Source organism: Saccopteryx leptura, chromosome X (genome assembly GCF_036850995.1).
Source record: "Saccopteryx leptura isolate mSacLep1 chromosome X, mSacLep1_pri_phased_curated, whole genome shotgun sequence".
Taxonomy (NCBI): Eukaryota; Metazoa; Chordata; class Mammalia; order Chiroptera; family Emballonuridae; genus Saccopteryx; species Saccopteryx leptura.
The window spans coordinates 57,386,438-57,404,858 of NC_089516.1; the positions used below are offsets into that span (position 1 = coordinate 57,386,438).

Sequence of the window (18,421 nt, forward strand, 5' to 3'; positions counted from 1 at the left end):
TTTGTTCATTAGAGTTCACATATAAGTTAGACCATATGATATTTTTATATTTCTACCTAGTTTATTTCACTTAGCATGGTAATCTCCAGTTCCACCCATGCCATTGCAAAAGGTAAGATTTCCTTATTTTTCATGGCTATGTAGTATTCCATTATGTATATGTACCACAGCTTTTTAATCCATTCACCCAGTGACAAACATTTGGGCTGTTTCTAAATCTTGGCTATTGTAAACAATACTGCAATGAACATGGGGGTGTGTATCCTCTTTTGAATCATTGATTTTGTATTTTTAGGATATATTTTTAAAAGTGGGATAGTTAGGAGATGATGTCAGAGTAATGGCTCAGTAGGAAGCAATACCGATAAATCTCCCCCAAAACTCAACAAGATCTTCAACCAGAAACAGAAAAACTTATACTTGGAGCCTCCAGATGCTTCGCAATACACCCGAAGGTATGGTCGAGCGAAAAATTGGCTAAATATATAATCAAACCCCGAAGGAAATAGAGAGTAAAAATGCTCCGCTTTCCTCACTAACCTAAACAGGGCTGCTTTCACTGGGAACTGAGAATATAGAAACTAAGGTGGGCAAAGGGGGTGAATAGATCCAGGCCGCAGCACAAACCAGGCTGTGGCACAGAGATCCAAGCCGAGGAAAAACTGTGCCAGTGGCAAACCAGTCAATACAAGCTAACACTCGCGCCAAACTCAGACAAAGAAAGACAAGCGGGGCAGCCATTTTCCCTGATCTCCAGGTCAGTACACGCAAATAGTGGGTGAGAGATTCCTCCGAGTGCCTCAGCAGTGGGCGCTTGTGTTACCCCACAGAGAGGCAGAGTCAGGGGCCTTTGTGTGCGGAATCTCCTGGCTGCGCCAACGCCCTAAAAAAGCTGCACACGGGGAGGGAGCGAGACCCAATTCCAACACTGTAACTTTTCCATGCGGGTGGGGGTTTCACTCAGAGGGTGAGGCGGCCGGCCTGATATCCTGGTCTGCGCACGCAGATAGTGAGCGAGAGATTCCTCCGAGTGCCTTGGCAGTGCGTGCCCATGTTATCTCACAGAGGGGCAGAGTCAGGGGCCTTTGTGTGGGCCAAAAGCGGAATCTCCAGACTGCCTCAGCACCCTAAAAAAGCCTCGCATGGGGAGGGAGTGAGAGCCAATTCCAACGCTGGAACTTTTCCGTGCGGGAGGAGGTTTCACTCAGAGTGTGAGACTGCCAGCCTGATATCCTGGTCTGCGTGCGCAGATAGTGAGCGAGAGTTTCCTCCAAGCACCCCAGGAGTGGGCGCCCGCCCGTGTTACTGGACAGAGTGGCAGAGCCAGAGGTCTTTGAGTGGGCGGAAGCCCTGCCTGATTATGCTAGCAGCTCTGACTGACTGAGCCTTACCCAGAGGCCTGTGCTGAGTGGGAATAGAGTGGGGAGTTGCCAGCTCTTTGAGCCTCTTACTATCCAGGCAGAGGCAGCAGCAACCCCATAGCTGGATTATCAGGCTACTAATTGAGGAAGGAAAGACTAGGAGAGAGGCTCCAGGAACACGGACTCTCTCACTGTCAGAGCCTATAAATGCTAATGAGCCTCGAATGCCAACAATACTGAAGCACAATACATGACATTGCCATAGAGACTAATCAACTGCAAACCTCTACCTGAGCGTGCCAAAGGGGCAGAACCCGAGGTACAGAGTCACTGACCAGGAAGAGGGAGAGAAAAGAAAAAGCAAGAAGATAACCTCTCAAAATCAAGAATAATCCGCAGACTTTATAACCTATCCCATTTTATTATATTTGTTTGTTTGTTTCTCTTATCTTCATTCTTGATTTTTTTTTTCCTCCTCCAATTTGTTCGTTTAACTCTCTGCTGGTCTTACTCTCTCCTTTCCTTGAACTACACTACCCATAAGTGTTACATCTCCCATTATCTTTTCTTTCCTCTTCCTTTCTCTCTATGAGGGTTACACTCCAAAACCCTTAACTCTATCTCTCTCTCCTCTTTTTTCTTCTTTTAGTGGTTCCCTCTTTTTTCTCTCTCTCTCTTTCTTTTCTCCCTCTATATTAGTTTCTTCCTTTCTCCTTTATGTCTCCTCTCATTCAAACCTCAATAATGAACAAATTCTCTTATCTGGGACTCAAACTTATGTTTGTGGCATTTTGGGGGTTTTTTACTTCACCTTTTTAACTCACTAGCAGTGCTCCCATCCCTGGCTCTCCATTTTATCTAGTTCTTTTTCCACTAAATACAATAGTAACTTTTTAATTTGTCCCCCCATTTTCCTGTTTCCCTCTTATTCCTCTCATCATAACTCTTAGTCAACCAACACCAAAAAGCAAATCATTTTATTCTTCACACAAATTTTTTCCTTATTTTCTTTTTGTGGGTCCATACCCCCCTTTTTTGTTTTTGTTTGTATGTTTGTTTGTTTTTTATTTTTTTGCCCTTTTATTACTTCTTCCCAATTCAGGCCCTCCATTAAAGGCATTGTTTGTTCTATTTAGTATTTAGTACAATATAATTCACAGTTCACCACAAGATTTTCTCAAGAAAGAGGGGAGAGGAGAGGAGAGGAAAAAAGGAGGGGGGAATAATTTCCTTTTTTTTTAATTTTTATTTTATTTTTCTTTATTTAATTATTAATTTTAAAAAAACAACTCTTTTTTATTTTAATGGGGTGACATCAATAAATCAGGGTACATACATTCAAAGAAAACATTTCCAGGTTATCTTGTCATTTAGTTCTGTTGCATACCCATCACCCAAAGAGAGATCATCCTCCGCCACCCTCCATCGAGTTCTCTCTGTACCCCTCCCCCTCCCCCTTTCCCTCCTTCCCTCCCCCCACCCCCATAGCCACCACACTCCTGTCCATGTCTCTTAGCCTCGCTTTTATGTCCCACCAATGTATGGAATCCTGCAGTTCCTGTTTTTTACTGATTCGCTTATTTCACCCCACACAATGCTACCAAGACTCCACCATTCCGCTGTAAGTGATCCGATGTCATCATTTCTCCTAGCTGAATAGTATACCCTGGTGTATATGTGCCCCATCTTCTTCATCCAGTCCTCTATTTTTTTTTACAGTGATTAAAAGCCTTTAAGCAAACTCTTGGCCAATACAGCAAGAATCCATAAAAGACTAGTGTCCTTAACATGTTCACCAAGTCCAAGTTTGCCCCATCACCATGCCAAACCCCTGAAAAATGCAACCCAACCACGGTACAGTCTGTTAGGAGCTGTCACAGGGAGCAGGAGTCCAGGAAAGTTCCCCACAGGAAAAGTCCGCATGGCACTGGAATTGTTGTCACCATTCTATACTTTGCAGCTCATGTCCAAGTCCCAATGACCACTGCTTCTAGCTGGTAATGATTCAGGTAGACTGGAAAAGCCATTTGCAGCATGCGTGGATATGGAGCTTCTGTTCTCCTCTGCCTGGAGAGTTGAGACCAGGTTGCTTTTCCCTAGAGCTCTGTGACTGTGCCATAGAAAAGAGAACCTTGGGGTACACTAAGCTGGGTGGCAAAGGTAAATTCATAATACAAGTTGGCAAAAGGAGGAAAGAGAGCTCTAAATTAGGAGTAGGTCCCAACCTGAAATATGAATGGGGCATTGAGGTAGGAGGGATAAAGGAAACACTATATATTAAGCAAAGCAGCAGAAAATAGGACTATCAACACCCACAACAGAGATATTTGAGGGAAGAATAAAAAACCTGACTATTCAGGCAAGACACAGTTAAGTGGCCCTTGTGCAAATGAGATCAGTTTACCTGCTTCTTGGAAGAAATACCCTAGGCTCGTCCACAGTGTCGTAGATGGGGCCGATGGCCCTGGGCACCTTCAGCCTTCAGTTTCAAACCCCAGCTTTCTGGGCAAGGTTAGGTCATAGGTGGCTGGAGCAGGGCTGGAAGAGACTGAACCCTCCCTTAGAGGAGCGAGGGGGAAGCCCACCTTCCAGTGTCCCTATTTCCTCACAGCAGAGGTGGGTAAGCCTGGCAGGCTTTAGCTCAATGACCTTCCTTTCCACTATTGAAGCAGGACACAGATGGCATCCTATGAGACCCCTTTGGGGCGTAGGAGCCTTTATGGTTGTATCCTAAAAGCTGGTAGTTCCCCTGATCTCTATTGGGCTTTTTCTGCCTCTAGTTATCTTAAAAGCCATTCTCAGAAGATCTCGCTGAGGGGTTTGAGGATCCCCATCTGCCTATATAAATTTTTTCCATATATCTAGAGCTATTTGGAAAAAGACAAAACAGTGTGATTAGCTAGATCTAATAAAGAAGGTAGTACTTTGCTGGCGAAAAAGCTTTGGTGTCTCCTGTTCATCAGCATTCAAAAGAAATATAAATTTTTTTTTTAAGTAAAAAGCATGATATGGTAGACCTGTCGGAGTCATTGGCCTGGTGTGCAGGATTCCCGGGTTCGATTCCTGGCCAGACCATACAGGAGAAGCGCCCATCTACTTCTCCACCCCTCCCCCTCTCCTTCCTCTTTTTCTCTCTCCTCCCACCTGCAGCCAAGGCTCCACCAGAGCAAAGCCACCCCGGGCACTAAGGATGGCCCCATGGCCTCCGCCCCAGTCGCTAGAATGGCTCCAGTTGTAACAGAGCAACACCGCAGACGGGCAGACCATTCCCCCCTGGTAGGCATGCCAGGTGGATCCCAGTCAGGCACATGCAGGAGTCTGTCTGACTGCCTCCCCATCTCCATCCTCAGAAAAATACAAAAAATGAATAAATAAAAGAAAAAATACTACAAAAAAGGGGGGGCATTCCCTTGTGCTAAAGCTCCAGGGAGCATGAAGTGAGCTTGAGTATGTTCTATGAAACATGGAGCTCTATGTTGACATATAAGTCTTTGAAGAAGGAGGAACTGCTGAAATAGTTTATCAGCATTTGTCCCTAAGACAGCAGTCTTTAAAGTGGAAACACCATACGTAAATATTTGCTGTCTGTCTATAGATTAAGGGGGGAATATGGCAAATGCTGAAAAGCCATGATCTTTGTGCCTGTCCCCTCCCCCAACCCCCTCCCTCTCCTCCCCCACCCTGTAACCCCAACACTGTTGTTCATGTCTCTGAGTCTCATCTTTATGTTCCACCTATGTATGGAATCATATAGTTCTTAGTTTTTTCTGATTTACTTCTTTTGTTCAGTATAATGTTATCAAGGCCCATCCATGTTGTTGTAAAAGATCCTATGTCATCATTTCTTATGGCTGAGTAAACCGAGAAATAAAACCACATATATATAGTCAAATAATTTTTGATAAAGGGGCCAACAACACACAATGGAGAAAAGAAAGCCTCTTCAATAAGTGGTGCTGGGAAAACTGGAAAGCCACATGCAAAAGAATGAAACTGGACTACAGTCTGTCCCCCTGTACTAAAATTAACTCAAAATGGATCAAAGATCTAAACATAAGACCTGAAACAATTAAGTACATAGAAGAAGACATAGGTACTAAACTCATGGACCTGAGTTTTAAAGAGCATTTTATGAATTTGACTCCAAAGCAAGAGAAGTGAAGGCAAAAATTAATGAATGGGACTACATCAGACTAAGAAGTTTTTGCTCAGCAAGAGAAACTGATAACAAAATAAACAGAAAGCCAACTAAATGGGAAATGATATTTTCAAACAACAGCTCAGATAAGGGCCTAATATCCAAAATATACAAAGAACTCATAAAACTCAACAACAAACAAACAAACAATCCAATAAAAAATGGGAAGAGAACATGAACAGACACTTCTCCCAGGAAGAAATACAAATGGTCAACAGATATATGAAAAGATGCTCATCTTCTTTAGTTATCAGAGAAATGCAAATCAAAACTGCAATGAGATACCACCTCACACCTGTTAGATTAGTTATTATTAACAAGACAAGTAATAGCAAATGTTGGAGAGGCTGTGGAGAAAAAGGAACCCTCATACACTGTTGGTGGGAATGTAAAGTAGTACAACCATTATGGAAGAAAGTATGGTGGTTCCTCAAAAAACTGAAAATAGAACTACCTTATGACCCAGCAATTCCTCTACTGGGTATATACCCCCAAAACTCAGAAACATTGATACGTAAAGACACATGCAGCCCCATGTTTATTGCAGCATTGTTCACAGTGGCCAGGACATGGAAACAACCAAAAAGCCCGTCAATAGATGACTGGATAAAGAAGATGTGGCACATATACCCTATGGAATACTACTCAGCCATAAGAAATGATGACATCAGATCATTTACAGAAAAATGGTGGGATCTTGATAACATTATACGAAGTGAAATAAGTAAATCAGAAAAAAACAGGAACTGCATTATTCCATACGTAGGTGGGACATGAAAGTGAGACTAAGAGACATTGATAATAGTGTGATGGTTACGGGGGGAGAGGGGAGAGGGAGAGGGAAAGGGGGAGGGGGAGGGGCACAAAGAAAACTAGATAGAAGATGACAGAGGACAATCTGACTTTGGGTGATGGGTATGCAACATAATTGAACGACAAGATAACCTGGACTTGTTATCTTTGAATATATGTATCCTGATTTATTGATGTTGCTCCATTAAAAAAATAAAATTATTAAAAAAAAGAAAAAGTTCAAAAAAAAGTGGGATAGTCAGGTTTAATGGCGGTTCCATTTTTAAGTTTTTGAGGAAACCCCATACTATTCTCTACAGCAGCTTCAGGACTCTGCATTTTCACCAATAGTGCAGGAGGGTTCTCTTTTCTCCACACACTCGCCAGCACTTATTGTGTATTAATTTCTTAATGAGTGCATTTATGACAGGTGTGAGGTGGTATTTAATTGTGGTTTTAATTTGCATTTCACTCATGATTAGTGATGTTGAAAAATTTTTTATATGCCTATTGGCCATCTGTATGTTCTTTTTGGAGAAATGTATATTCAGTTCTTTTGTTCATTTTCTAATTGGATTGTTTACCTTACTGGTGTTGAGTTTTAGAAGTTCTTTATAAATTTTAGTTATTAACCCCTTATCAGACATATTGATAAATATGTTCTCCCATTGTGTGGGTTGTCTTTTTATTTTGTTTATGATATTTTTTGCTCTGCAAAAGTTTTTTAGTTTGATATAGTCCCATTGTTCATCCTATTTTTTATTTCACTTCCTTGTGGAAATAAATCATCTAAAACATTGCTAGAAGACATATTGGAGAGTTTACTGTCTATGTTTTCTTCCAGGATGTTTATGGTTTTGCTGCTTTTAAGTGTTTTATCCATTTTGAGTTTATTTTTTGTGAATGGTATAAGTTGGTGGTTTAGTTTCATTTTTTTGGATTTACCTGTCCAATTTTCCCAACACTATTTATTAAACAGACTGTCCTTATTTCATTGTATGCTTTTACTTCCTTTGTCAAATATGAATTGACCATAAATGTGTGGGTTTACTTCTGGGTTCTCTGTTCTTTTCCATTGACTTGTATGCTTGTTCTTAAGCCAGTACCAAGCTGTTTTTATTAAAATGGCCTTTTAGTATAAGTTGATATCAGGGAGTGTGATACCTCCCACTTTATTCTTTATTTTCAAGATTGCTGAGGCTATTTGTGTTCTTTTTTGGTTTTGTATAGATCTTTGGAATATTTTTCTATATCGTTGAAGTATGCTTTTGGTATATTAATAGGAATTGCATAAATTTAAAGATTTATTTGGGTAATATAGACATTTGAATGATGTTCATTCTTCTTATCCATAAACAGAGTATATGCTTCAACTTGTTTGTATCTTTTTTGATTTATTTATTCAATATCTTATAATTTTCCAAGTACAAGTCTTTTACCTGCTTTTTAAAATTTACTCATAGGTACTTTATTACTTTTTTGTTGTTACAGTAGTGAAGGGGATTGTTTCCTTAATTTCCCTTGCCGACAGTTTATTGTTGGTGTGTAAAAATTCCTCTGATTTCTGAATATTAATTTTGTATAATGGCACCTTGGTAAATTCACTTGTCAAGTCCAGCAGTTTTTTAAATAAGACTTGAGGGTTTTCTATGTATAGTATCAAGTCATCAATAAATAATGATAGTTTTACTTCTTTTCCAATTTGGATACCTTTTATTTCTTCTTGTCTGATTGCTGTGGCTAGAACTTCTAGAACTATGTTAAATAAGAGAGGTAAAAGGGGGCCATCCTAGAGAATTTACCATGAGCACTTGTAAAAAATGTACATTCTGCTGCACTGTGGTAAAAGGTTACAAAGATATTAATTATATCCAGTTGATCTAGTGTGTCATTTAAGGCTGCTGTTTTCTTCATTATTTTTTTGTCTGGAGGATCTATCCATTGATGTTAGTGGAGTATAAAAATTCCCTACTGTCATAGTTTTGCTGTTGACCTCACCCTTTATTTCCATCAAAATTTGCTTTATGTATTTAGGTGCTCTTATGCTAGGCACATAAATATTTACAATGTTTATATTCTGCTGTTGTATTTCTCCCTTTATCATTATGTAGTGACCTTCTTTATCCCTTACTATAGCCTTTGTGTTAAAGGCTATCTTGTCAGATATAAGTATTCCTACCCCAGCTTTTTTTTCATTTTTATTTGCATGAAATATTTTTTCCATGCTGTCACTTTCAGTGTATGTGTATCTTTTGTTCTGACGTTGATCTCTTGTCAACAGCATATATATAGATCTTGTTTTTTTTATCTATGCAGCCATCCTATGTCATTTGATTAGAGCATTTATTTCATTTACATTTAAGATCATTATTGATATGTACTTATTTATTGCCATTTCATTCTTTAAATCTACAATCCTTTTTTTCTTTATTTATTTTTTATTTGCTCTTTTTACAGCAGGCCCCTTAATATTTCTTGCAGTACTTGTTTGGTTGTAATGATTCCATGAGTGTTTTTTGTCTAGGAAACTTTTTATTTCTTCTTCAAATTTAAGTAGGTTTGCTAGATAAAGTAGTCTTGGTTGTAGGTTCTGGTTTTGCATTACTTTGAATATTTCTTGCCATTCCTTTCTGGCTTTAACTCTTTCTGTTGAGAAGTCTTATGTCATCTTTATGGGGGTTCCTCTGTAGGTAATTAACTTCTTTTGTCTTGGAGCTTTTTTTATTCTTTCTTTGTCTCATAATTTTGGCATTTTAATTTTGATGTGTCTTCACATAGGTCTCCTTGGGTTCCTCTTTAATGAGACTCTGTGTTTTCTGAACTTGTATGACTTTATCCCTTCATCAATTTAGGGAAAATTAGAACTATGATTTCTTCAAACAGATTCTCTATTCCTTGTTCATTCTCTTCTCCTTCAGGAACTCCTATGATGCAGATGTTGTATCTTTTCATGTTGTCACAGAGGTCTCCTAGAATTTACTTGATCTTTTTGTGTCCTTTTTGTTTGGTGCTCTACTTCTGTTCCTATGTTTATTTTGTTTTCTTAATCATTGATCTGATCATCTGCTTCATCCATCTCCTGTTGATTCCTTGTAGTGCAGCTTTCATTTATGATATTGTATTTGTTATTTCTGAGAGCTTATTTTTTATGATGCTTGCTATCTCTTTATTTAGGTGCTTATTATGCCCATTCATTGTTGCTCTAACATCTTGAGCATCTTTAAAGTCATTATTTTAAACTCTGCATTTGGTAGTTTGGTTACTGTCATTAGTTCTTTTTCTGGGGATTTCTCTTATTGATTCATTTGGGTCACATTTCTTTGTCTGCCAATTTTGTCTGTGTATTAGGTAGCACAATCTGACCTTAAAATTTTATTTGTCTTTATCAAGATGATGGACTCGGTGGTACTGACCTCCAATTTACCTGTTTTCCTTGTTCAAGGAATGCTTCTTGAGGGCACTGTTTTTCTTCATGTTATTTATGAGTATTGAATGCAGTTGCTTTTTTCATGGGTACAGGAATTTCTTCAGGCTGGCTGGCTCCCAGGTTGATGCTTTATTCACTGTGCCACCATAGGTCAGGCACAACCAAGGTTAAGAAAGACAACTATAGGATAATCTTTATGGAAAGCAAGACAGTAATTTGAAGTTTACATGGTGAAAATGAAAGCAAAACCTAATGGATAAGTTATATGAATTGAGTGTACATTGTTTTCAGGCATTCATCTTCACTGCAAGGGTTGCTTTGATAGTAGGGTTAGAAAGTCAGCCTACGATGGGTCTGGATGGTGCCACCAATGTTTGCCTCAGCTACTTTCTGTGTCTTCTGCTTTCCTAGATACCAAAGCCTCTTTTGAAGGACACATTATTTCCTTAGTCTAACTAATAACTTCAATCTGGTATTGTTTAGTCCTTCAGGCTTGCGAGACATTCTGTATCTTAAAGGTCATTGCATATCCCTGCTTTAACTCCATACATACTGACTTAAAATGTAACTCAGAGGGCAACATCAGAAACCACAGATCTCTTTAGAAAGGCTATTAATAAATAATATTGACAAAGGTACATCTGTTGCTGATTTAAAAGGAGATTCCCATCTACATGTTCTTTGAAAACATTGTCCAAATATCATGGCAGACATTTTCCCACTGAGTTAAATAATGGAGATGAAGAAATAACTTGTATGCAAGTCCATGTAATCTTATGCCATGTTATATGGAGCAATGCTCTTAAATGTTAACCAGGTAAATTAGTTAGCAAGCATTTATTGAATACCTATTACCTGTCAAACAAAGAATTCATGAAAACAAAATTAAGGGACCAAAAGTCTGGCTGAAGATTAATGATCTATTCTACTACCTCTCTGGGCAGTTGTTTATCTCAATGTATGCACTATAATCACTTATAAATTTCCTGCAATATGCCTGCATTTTGAAAGATCTAGTGATGGTTTTTTATGATATTGTTAGGTTTATCACATGCATACCTGTATACACACACACACACACTTACTGACATTCTTTTGGCCAAGCATGGATTATGGCTTAAGTGATAAAGCCACACACGGAAAAAAGGCTTAAGTGATGCTTCTTTTCTGAGCATGTAACTAAAGCCATTTTGATGGCAATATACATTTTTTTCTTTCATAATATTAGACCTTGAATATTCCATGTTTTCTCTTGCCTTAAATCCACACATTAGCCAGAGTTATTTTGGGGATATTTTAAAGATATTTATTATTTTTTGCTATTTTTTAAAATTTTTAATTCAGTTGATTTGGATAACATTGATTAATAAAATTATATATAAAAATATATAGGTTTCAGGTATACAAAAATTATTATGTTTCACCCTATTTAAAAATTTAAGTGCATTCCCATTGCCCTTAGAATAAAATATAACAGCTAAAATTTTATTTATTTATTTATTTATTTATTTATTTATTTATTTATTTATTTATTTTTCAGTGAGGTGAGAAGGCAAAGAAGAAGACTCCTTCATGTGAGCTGACCTAGATCCACCTGGTAAGCCCCTACCTGGGTGTTACTCTGTCTATTTGGATCCACTGCTCTGTTGCTCGGCAACTAAGCAATTTCAGCATCTGAGGTGAGGCCATGGAGCCATCCACAATGCCTGCAGTCAAATTGCTCCAATCAAGCCATGTCTGCTGGAGGGAAAGAGAGAAAAAAAGAAAAGGGAGGGGTGTTGAAGCAGATGGTCTCCTCTCCTGTGTGTCCTGACTGGTAACCTAACCTGGGACTTTTACAAACTGGGCCAGTGCTCTAACATTGAGCCAATAGGCCAGGGCCTAACGGCTAAAGATTTAAATATGACTTATAATTCCAGTCTCTCAACCTTTGCAGAAAACTTTTCCTTAGTTTCCCACTCTATTCCTACCCTCACTGGGTATCCTTTTGTGTTCCCTAATCATAGCAAAAACCATACTTTATTATAATTGCTTGATAAATTATCCATTTACCCAATAGACTTTAGGACAAAGTTTAGATATTTATAATTGTATCTCAGATTTCTATCCCAGTAATTGGCACACACTAGTTGCTCAATAAATATTTTTTGCATGAAATAATGAATGTCTCTGTCTTATTCTTTTGGATAGCTATAAAACAGAGGGCCCTCAGATTATAACAGAATTTTTTCCCTATGATAGTGATGTAACCTGAATTTTGGTGTAAGCCAAAACAAACCCTAGCCTAACACAAATGGAACAGTGTAAAATGACATAGGGAGGTGAACTGGGAGACACCAACTCCCTTACTGATATGCAGCATTACTGAGTATTCTACCACCATGAACAACCAAACTAGTTTGCCCATATAGTTTTTAAGTACGATACTAATGGCATAAGTGGAAACCCTCATGTCTCAATTTGTTTAAGTTTTTATCCTAAAGTTGAAATGTCGTACGTCAAGATATCATAACCCAAGGACCCCCTGTACAAATAATATAGACTGAGTGGCTTAAGCAACAGACATTTATTTGTCACAGCTCCGGAAGCTGGGAAGTCCAAGATCAGTGTGCTAGCAAATTTGGTGCCTGGTGAGAACCTACTTCTTGTATTCTAGATGGGCTATAATGTTACTGTGTCATCACTTGGAAGAAAGGACAAGGCTGCTTTCTGGAGTCTCTTTTTTTGTGACAGAGTCAGAGAGACAGAGAAAGGGACAGATAGGGAAAGACCAGAAGGGAGAGAGATGAGTAGCATCAATTTTTGTTGCAACACTTTAGTTGTTCACTGATTGCTTCTCATATGTGCCTTCACCAGGGGCCTACAGCAGAGTGAGTGACCCCTTGCTCAAGCCAGTGACCTTGGGCTCAAGCCAGCAACCTTGGACTCAAACCAGTGACCTTTGGGCTCAACCCAGTGACCATAAGGTCATGTCTATGATTTCATGCCCAAGCCAGTGACCCTGTGCTCAAGCTGGTGAGCCCACACTCAAGCCAACAACCTCAGGGTTTTGAACCTGGGTCCTCCATGTCTCAGTCTGATGTTCTATCCACTGCAATAACACCTGGTTAGGCTCTGGATTCTCTTTTATAAGGCCATTGATCCTATTTATGAGGGATCCACCCAGTAGTGGAATTCCAATAATTTAACAACCAGTTCAACCCTAGCCAGAGAGTAGGGCCAGGTGTTGGAGAGCCTGGATCGCATACACAGGACAAGATGGTATCTTCCACACAGCTGAGTTTCCACCAGCGGCCTCTTCTGGAGCAGCTCCACCAGGAGGAGTTGAGTAAGTTCAAGTCTCTGTTGAGGACCCTTTCCCCACACGATGAGTTACAGCACGTTCCCCAGACGGAGCTGGAACAGGCCAACGGGAAACAACCAGCAGAAGTTCTCACCTCCTGCTGCCCCCGCCCTTGGGTGGAGAAGGTAACCATCCAGGCCTTTGACAAGATGGGCTGCACAGGTCTGTCTACGAGAGCAGAGGATGAACTCAGAGCGCTGGCACAAGTACAGGGAGAAGGCGCCCCAAACCCAGAAGATGATGAAAAAGGAAATTTGGAAGAACAAGAGGCAGCTCACATCACTGAAGGTAAACAGGAGGGATCCAGAAGTATGCGGAAGAAGACACTCTGGAAGAAAAACCTTTGGCCGGGAGCCAGTGGAGACATCCACCATTTCCTCCAGGGATATGAGAGGCTGGTCCCCTTCTATAACCCAGAAATGTTTGCAGGGCCATTTCCACACACGGTGGTGCTGCACGGCCCCGCAGGCATCGGCAAAACCGTGCTGGCCAAAAAATGGATTATAGACTGGACATAGCACAACCTCCCCAAGACACTGCAATCCGCCTTCTACCTCAGCTGCAGGGACCTGAGCCGCCAGGGCACGTGCACTTTTGCGGAGCTGATAGGCAAGAAGTGGACACACATGCAGGAAGCTGGCCACAAGATCCTCACCCAAGCACAGAGATTTCTGTTTGTCGTTGATTGGTTTGATGAGCTGAGAGTCCCCTCGGGGTCACTCGCCCAGGACACCTGTGGCAACTGGAAGAAGCAGAAGCCAGAGGGCACCCTGCTGGGCAGTTTGCTGAAGAGAAAGCTGTTCCCAAGGCCACACTGCTGGTCACCACACGCCTGGGGGCCCTGGGCTAGCTCCAGCTCCTGGTGGAACAGCTGCTCTTCATCGAGGTGGAGGGGCTCTCAGAGCGGGACAGGAGGGACTATTTTCTGAGGAACTTCGGCCAGAAGGACCCAGCCCTGCGAGCTCTCGAGGCGATGGAGAGCAACCTGGCTCTGTCTCACATGGCTGCAGCACCCACCATGTGCTGGGTGGTCTGCACGTGTCTGCAGGTGCAGATGGAGAAGGGCGAGGACCCTGCCCCGATGTGCCACACCGCCACCTCGCTGTTCCTGTGCTTCCTGTGCGCCCAGTTCGCACAGAGCCTGGGCGGCTCCCTGGGTCCCTGCCCCTCACCCCGCTGAGCACCGTGTGTCTCCTGGCTGCCCAGGGCACGTGGGCACAGACGTCTGTCTTTGATGGAGAAGACCTCGGGAGACTTTGGGTCTCAGAGGCTGATCTCCAGCCCTTCCTGGATAGGAGTATCCTCCAGGAGGATGCTGACTGTGAGGGCCACTACACCTTCCTCCACCTCAGTGTCCAGCAGTTTCTGGCCACCCTGTTCTACGTGCTGGACAGCGACGTGCAGAGGGACAGGGACAGGCACCCCAGGGACGTGGGGGACACGCAGAGGCTGCTGTCCAAGGAAGAGAGACTGAGGAACCCCACCCTGAACCTGGTGGGTCACTTCTTATTCGGGGTCGCAAACGAGAAGAGAGCCTGGGAGCTGGAGACCATGTTCGGCTGCCAGGTGTCTACGCGTCTACGCGGGTCAGGCGGGAATTACTGAGGTCGGTGTCCTCCAGGATTCAACCCTTCTCCTCGGTGGCGCGTGCGAAGGAGGCGGTGTCCTGTCTGTATGAGTCTCAGGAGGAATCTCTGGTGAAGGTGGCCGTGGCCCATGTCGAGGTCGTGTCCCTTCGTTTGCAGAATCAAACGGACATCGTGTACGCATCGTTCTGCCCCCAGCATTGTGAGAACTTGCAAAGGGTTTCCCTGCAGGTGGACAAGGGGGTGTTCTTGGAGAATGACGGCGCATCCGAGTCAGACACGTGGGCAGAGAGGTCCCAGAATGATCAACACATGCTTCCCTTCTGGATGGACCTTTGTTCTGTTTGGCTCTAACAAGAAACTGACATTTCTGGACATCAGTCAGAGCTTCCTCAAGTTCTCATCTGTTAAGATTCTTTGTGAAAAAATCACCTCTGTGACCTGCAACCTTCAGAAAGTGGTCCTCAGAAATATCTCCCCACCTGATATTTATCGGAATTTCTGCGTCATTTTTGCTGGTTACCAGGCACTGACGCATCTGACCCTTCAAGGAAACGACCAGAACGATATACTTTCCCTGCTGTGTGGGGTCCTGAGACACCCAAAGTGCAGTCTGCAATATCTCAGGTTGATATCTTGTTCTGCCACCTCTCAGCAATGGGCCTTGTCCTCTGTCCTCGAGACCAACCAGTCCCTCACGTGCTTGAATCACACGGCTACAGAGCTCCTGGATGAGGCCACCAAGTCACTGTAAGTGACTCTGAGGCACCCCAAGTGCTTCCTGCAGAGGCTGTCATTGGCAAACTGTCTCCTTACAGTAGCCTATTGCAAGGAGCTCTCCTTTGCTTTGATTGTCAATCAGAGGCTGACCCACCTGTGCTTGGCCAAGAATGACCTGGGGGATCGTGGGCTGAAACTTCTGTGCGAGGGCTTGAGTTATCCTGAATGTCAACTACAAACCCTGGTGCTGTACTACTGCAACATAACCCAGGATGGCTGCATTAATCTCTCCATGCTTCTGCAACAAAACTCAAGCCTCACGCACTTGGACCTGGGACTGAATCACATCGGAATCACTGGACTGAGGTTTCTGTGCAAGGCTTTGAAGAAACCGCTGTGTAACCTAAGATGTCTATGATTATGGGGATGTGCAATCACCCCATTCAGTTGTGCCGACCTCTCATCTGCCCTTCGCAACAACCAGAACCTCACCGCTCTGGACCTGGGCCAGAATTCCTTGGGGTATAGTCAAATAAAGATGCTGTGTGATATCCTGAAACTTCAAAGTTGCCCTCTCCAGAAGCTCAGGTTGAAGATAGATCAATCTGATGCTCAAACCCAGGAGCTGCTAAGGGAAGTCAGAGAGAGCAACCCAAATCTAACTATTGAGAGAGATAACCAAGAGCCAAAAAATAACAGACCCTCTTCTTGTGACTTTATTTTCTGAGTCCCCCTGGAGCCAATCATTCTGCAATCAAGTCATGGATCTTCAAGGTGATGGTGAACTTCCTTCCTATGAGCCCTCTCAGCACCATTAGCAGCTGGGCCGGATGTAATTTTAGTCTTGGTTGTGTTTCTAACTTACATAAAACATGCACAAGTCACGTAACCCTGTTATGGTGAAATGTCTACACCATGGGGGTATCAAAAAAAAAAAAGGTAAAAAACAAACAAACAAACAAAAAAACAACCAGTTCTCTGCCCTAATGGCAGTTTTAAGTATACAAAAATGAAATATTGAGAGTTAGTTAATTATTTTATGCATTTAATACTGAAATAAAAATAATAAAAGACGTACACAAGGCTATATTATGTTATACAAAAGTTTTTTTAATTAATAAAAATATTAAATAATACTTGACAAAAAACAGTAAAACTGTTCTTTAAGGTGTTTCCATATTGCTTCTTTTATTTATTTATTTATTTATTTATTTATTTATTTATTTATTCTTATTTTTTTTTACAGAGACAGAGAGAGAGTCAGAGAGAGAGGATAGGTAGGGACAGACAGACAGGAATGGAGAGAAATGAGAAGCATCAATCATCAGTTTTTCGTTCCGACACTTTAGTTGTTCATTGATTGCTTTCTCATATGTGCCTTGAACATGGGCCTTCAGCAGGCTCAAGCCAGTGACCCTGGGTCCAAGCTGGCGAGCTTTTCGCTCAAACCAGATGAGCCTGCACTCAAGCTGGCGACCTTGGAGTCTCGAACCTGGGTCCTCCACATCCCAGTCCAATGCTCTATCCACTGCGCCACTGCCTGGTCAGGCTCCATATTGCTTCTTGATTGGCATCTTTACTAGCAATTTCTTTTCACCTATTGATAAAATGAACATTACTAAATGTGCTTAGAATACACTGTTGTGCAGATGAATGTTAAAAAAGAGTTAAGAAATGTAAATTTCCACATATATATAGTCAAATAATTTTTGATAAAGGGGCCAACAACACACAATGGAGAAAAGAAAGCCTCTTCAATAAATGGTGCTGGGAAAACTGGAAAGCCACATGCAAAAGAATGAAACTGGACTACAGTCTGTCCCCCTGTACTAAAATTAACTCAAAATGGATCAGAGATCTAAACATAAGACCTGAAACAATTAAGTACATAGAAGAAGACATAGGTACTAAACTCATGGGCCTGGGTTTTAAAGAGCATTTTATGAATTTGACTCCAAAGGCAAGAGAACTGAAGGTAAAAATTAATGAATGGGACTACAACAGACTAAGAAGTTTTTGCTCAGCAAGAGAAACTGATAACAAAATAAACAGAAAGCCAACTAAATTGGAAATGATATTTTCAAACAACAGCTCAGATAAGGGCCTAATATCCAAAATATACAAAGAACTCATAAAACTCAACAACAAACAAATAATCCAATAAAAAAATGGGAAGAGAACATGAACAGACACTTCTCCCAGGAAGAAATACAAATGGTCAACAGATATATGAAAAGATGCTCATCTTCTTTAGTTATTAGAGAAATGCAAATCAAAATTGCAATGAGATACCACCTCACACCTGTCAGATTAGCTATTATTAACAAGACAGGTAATAGCAAATGTTGGAGAGGCTGCGGAGAAAAAGGAACCCTCATACACTGTTGGTGGAAATGTAAAGTAGTACAACCATTATGGAAGAAAGTATGGTGGTTCCTCAAAAAACTGAAAATAGAACTACCTTATGACCCAGCAATCCCTCTACTGGGTATATACCCCCAAAACTCAGAAACATTGATACGTAAAGACACATGCAGTCCCATGTTCATTGCAGCATTGTTCACAGTGGCCAGGACATGGAAACAACCAAAAAGCCCTTCAATAGATGACTGGATAAAGAAGATGTGGCACATATACACTATGGAATACTACTCAGCCATAAGAAATGATGACATCGAATCATTTACAGCAAATGGTGGGATCTTGATAACATTATACGAAGTGAAATAAGTAAATCAGAAAGAAACAGGAACTGCATTATTCCATACGTAGGTGGGACATAAAAATGAGACTAAGAGACATTGATAAGAGTGTGATGGTTACGGGGGGAGAGGGGAGAGGGAGAGGGAAAGGGGGAGGGGGAGGGGCACAAAGAAAACTAGATAGAAGGTGACAGGACAATCTGACTTTGGGTGATGGGTATGCAACATAATTGAACGACAAGATAACCTGGACTTGTTATAGTTGAATATATGTATCCTGATTTATTGATGT

The 18,421-nt window shown here is 41.4% G+C and overlaps 1 protein-coding gene and 1 long non-coding RNA gene across 4 annotated transcripts in view; both read left to right on the top strand.

The window, feature by feature from the left end:
- LOC136385474 (uncharacterized) overlaps positions 1–18,421 on the top strand; it is a 299,892-nt gene that overhangs the window by 237,111 nt on the left and 44,360 nt on the right. For all 3 annotated transcript variants that reach the window (XR_010747831.1, XR_010747829.1, XR_010747830.1), the window contains one exon: positions 11,319–11,375. This is a non-coding gene — a long non-coding RNA (uncharacterized lncRNA). The remainder of the gene's footprint in view (positions 1–11,318; positions 11,376–18,421) is intronic.
- On the top strand, positions 13,037–16,154 carry LOC136385300 (NACHT, LRR and PYD domains-containing protein 2-like). Its single transcript, XM_066356052.1, is given in 5 exon segments — positions 13,037–13,919; positions 13,922–14,283; positions 14,286–14,695; positions 14,728–15,048; positions 15,050–16,154. Coding segments are annotated over 5 exon segments (3,081 nt in total).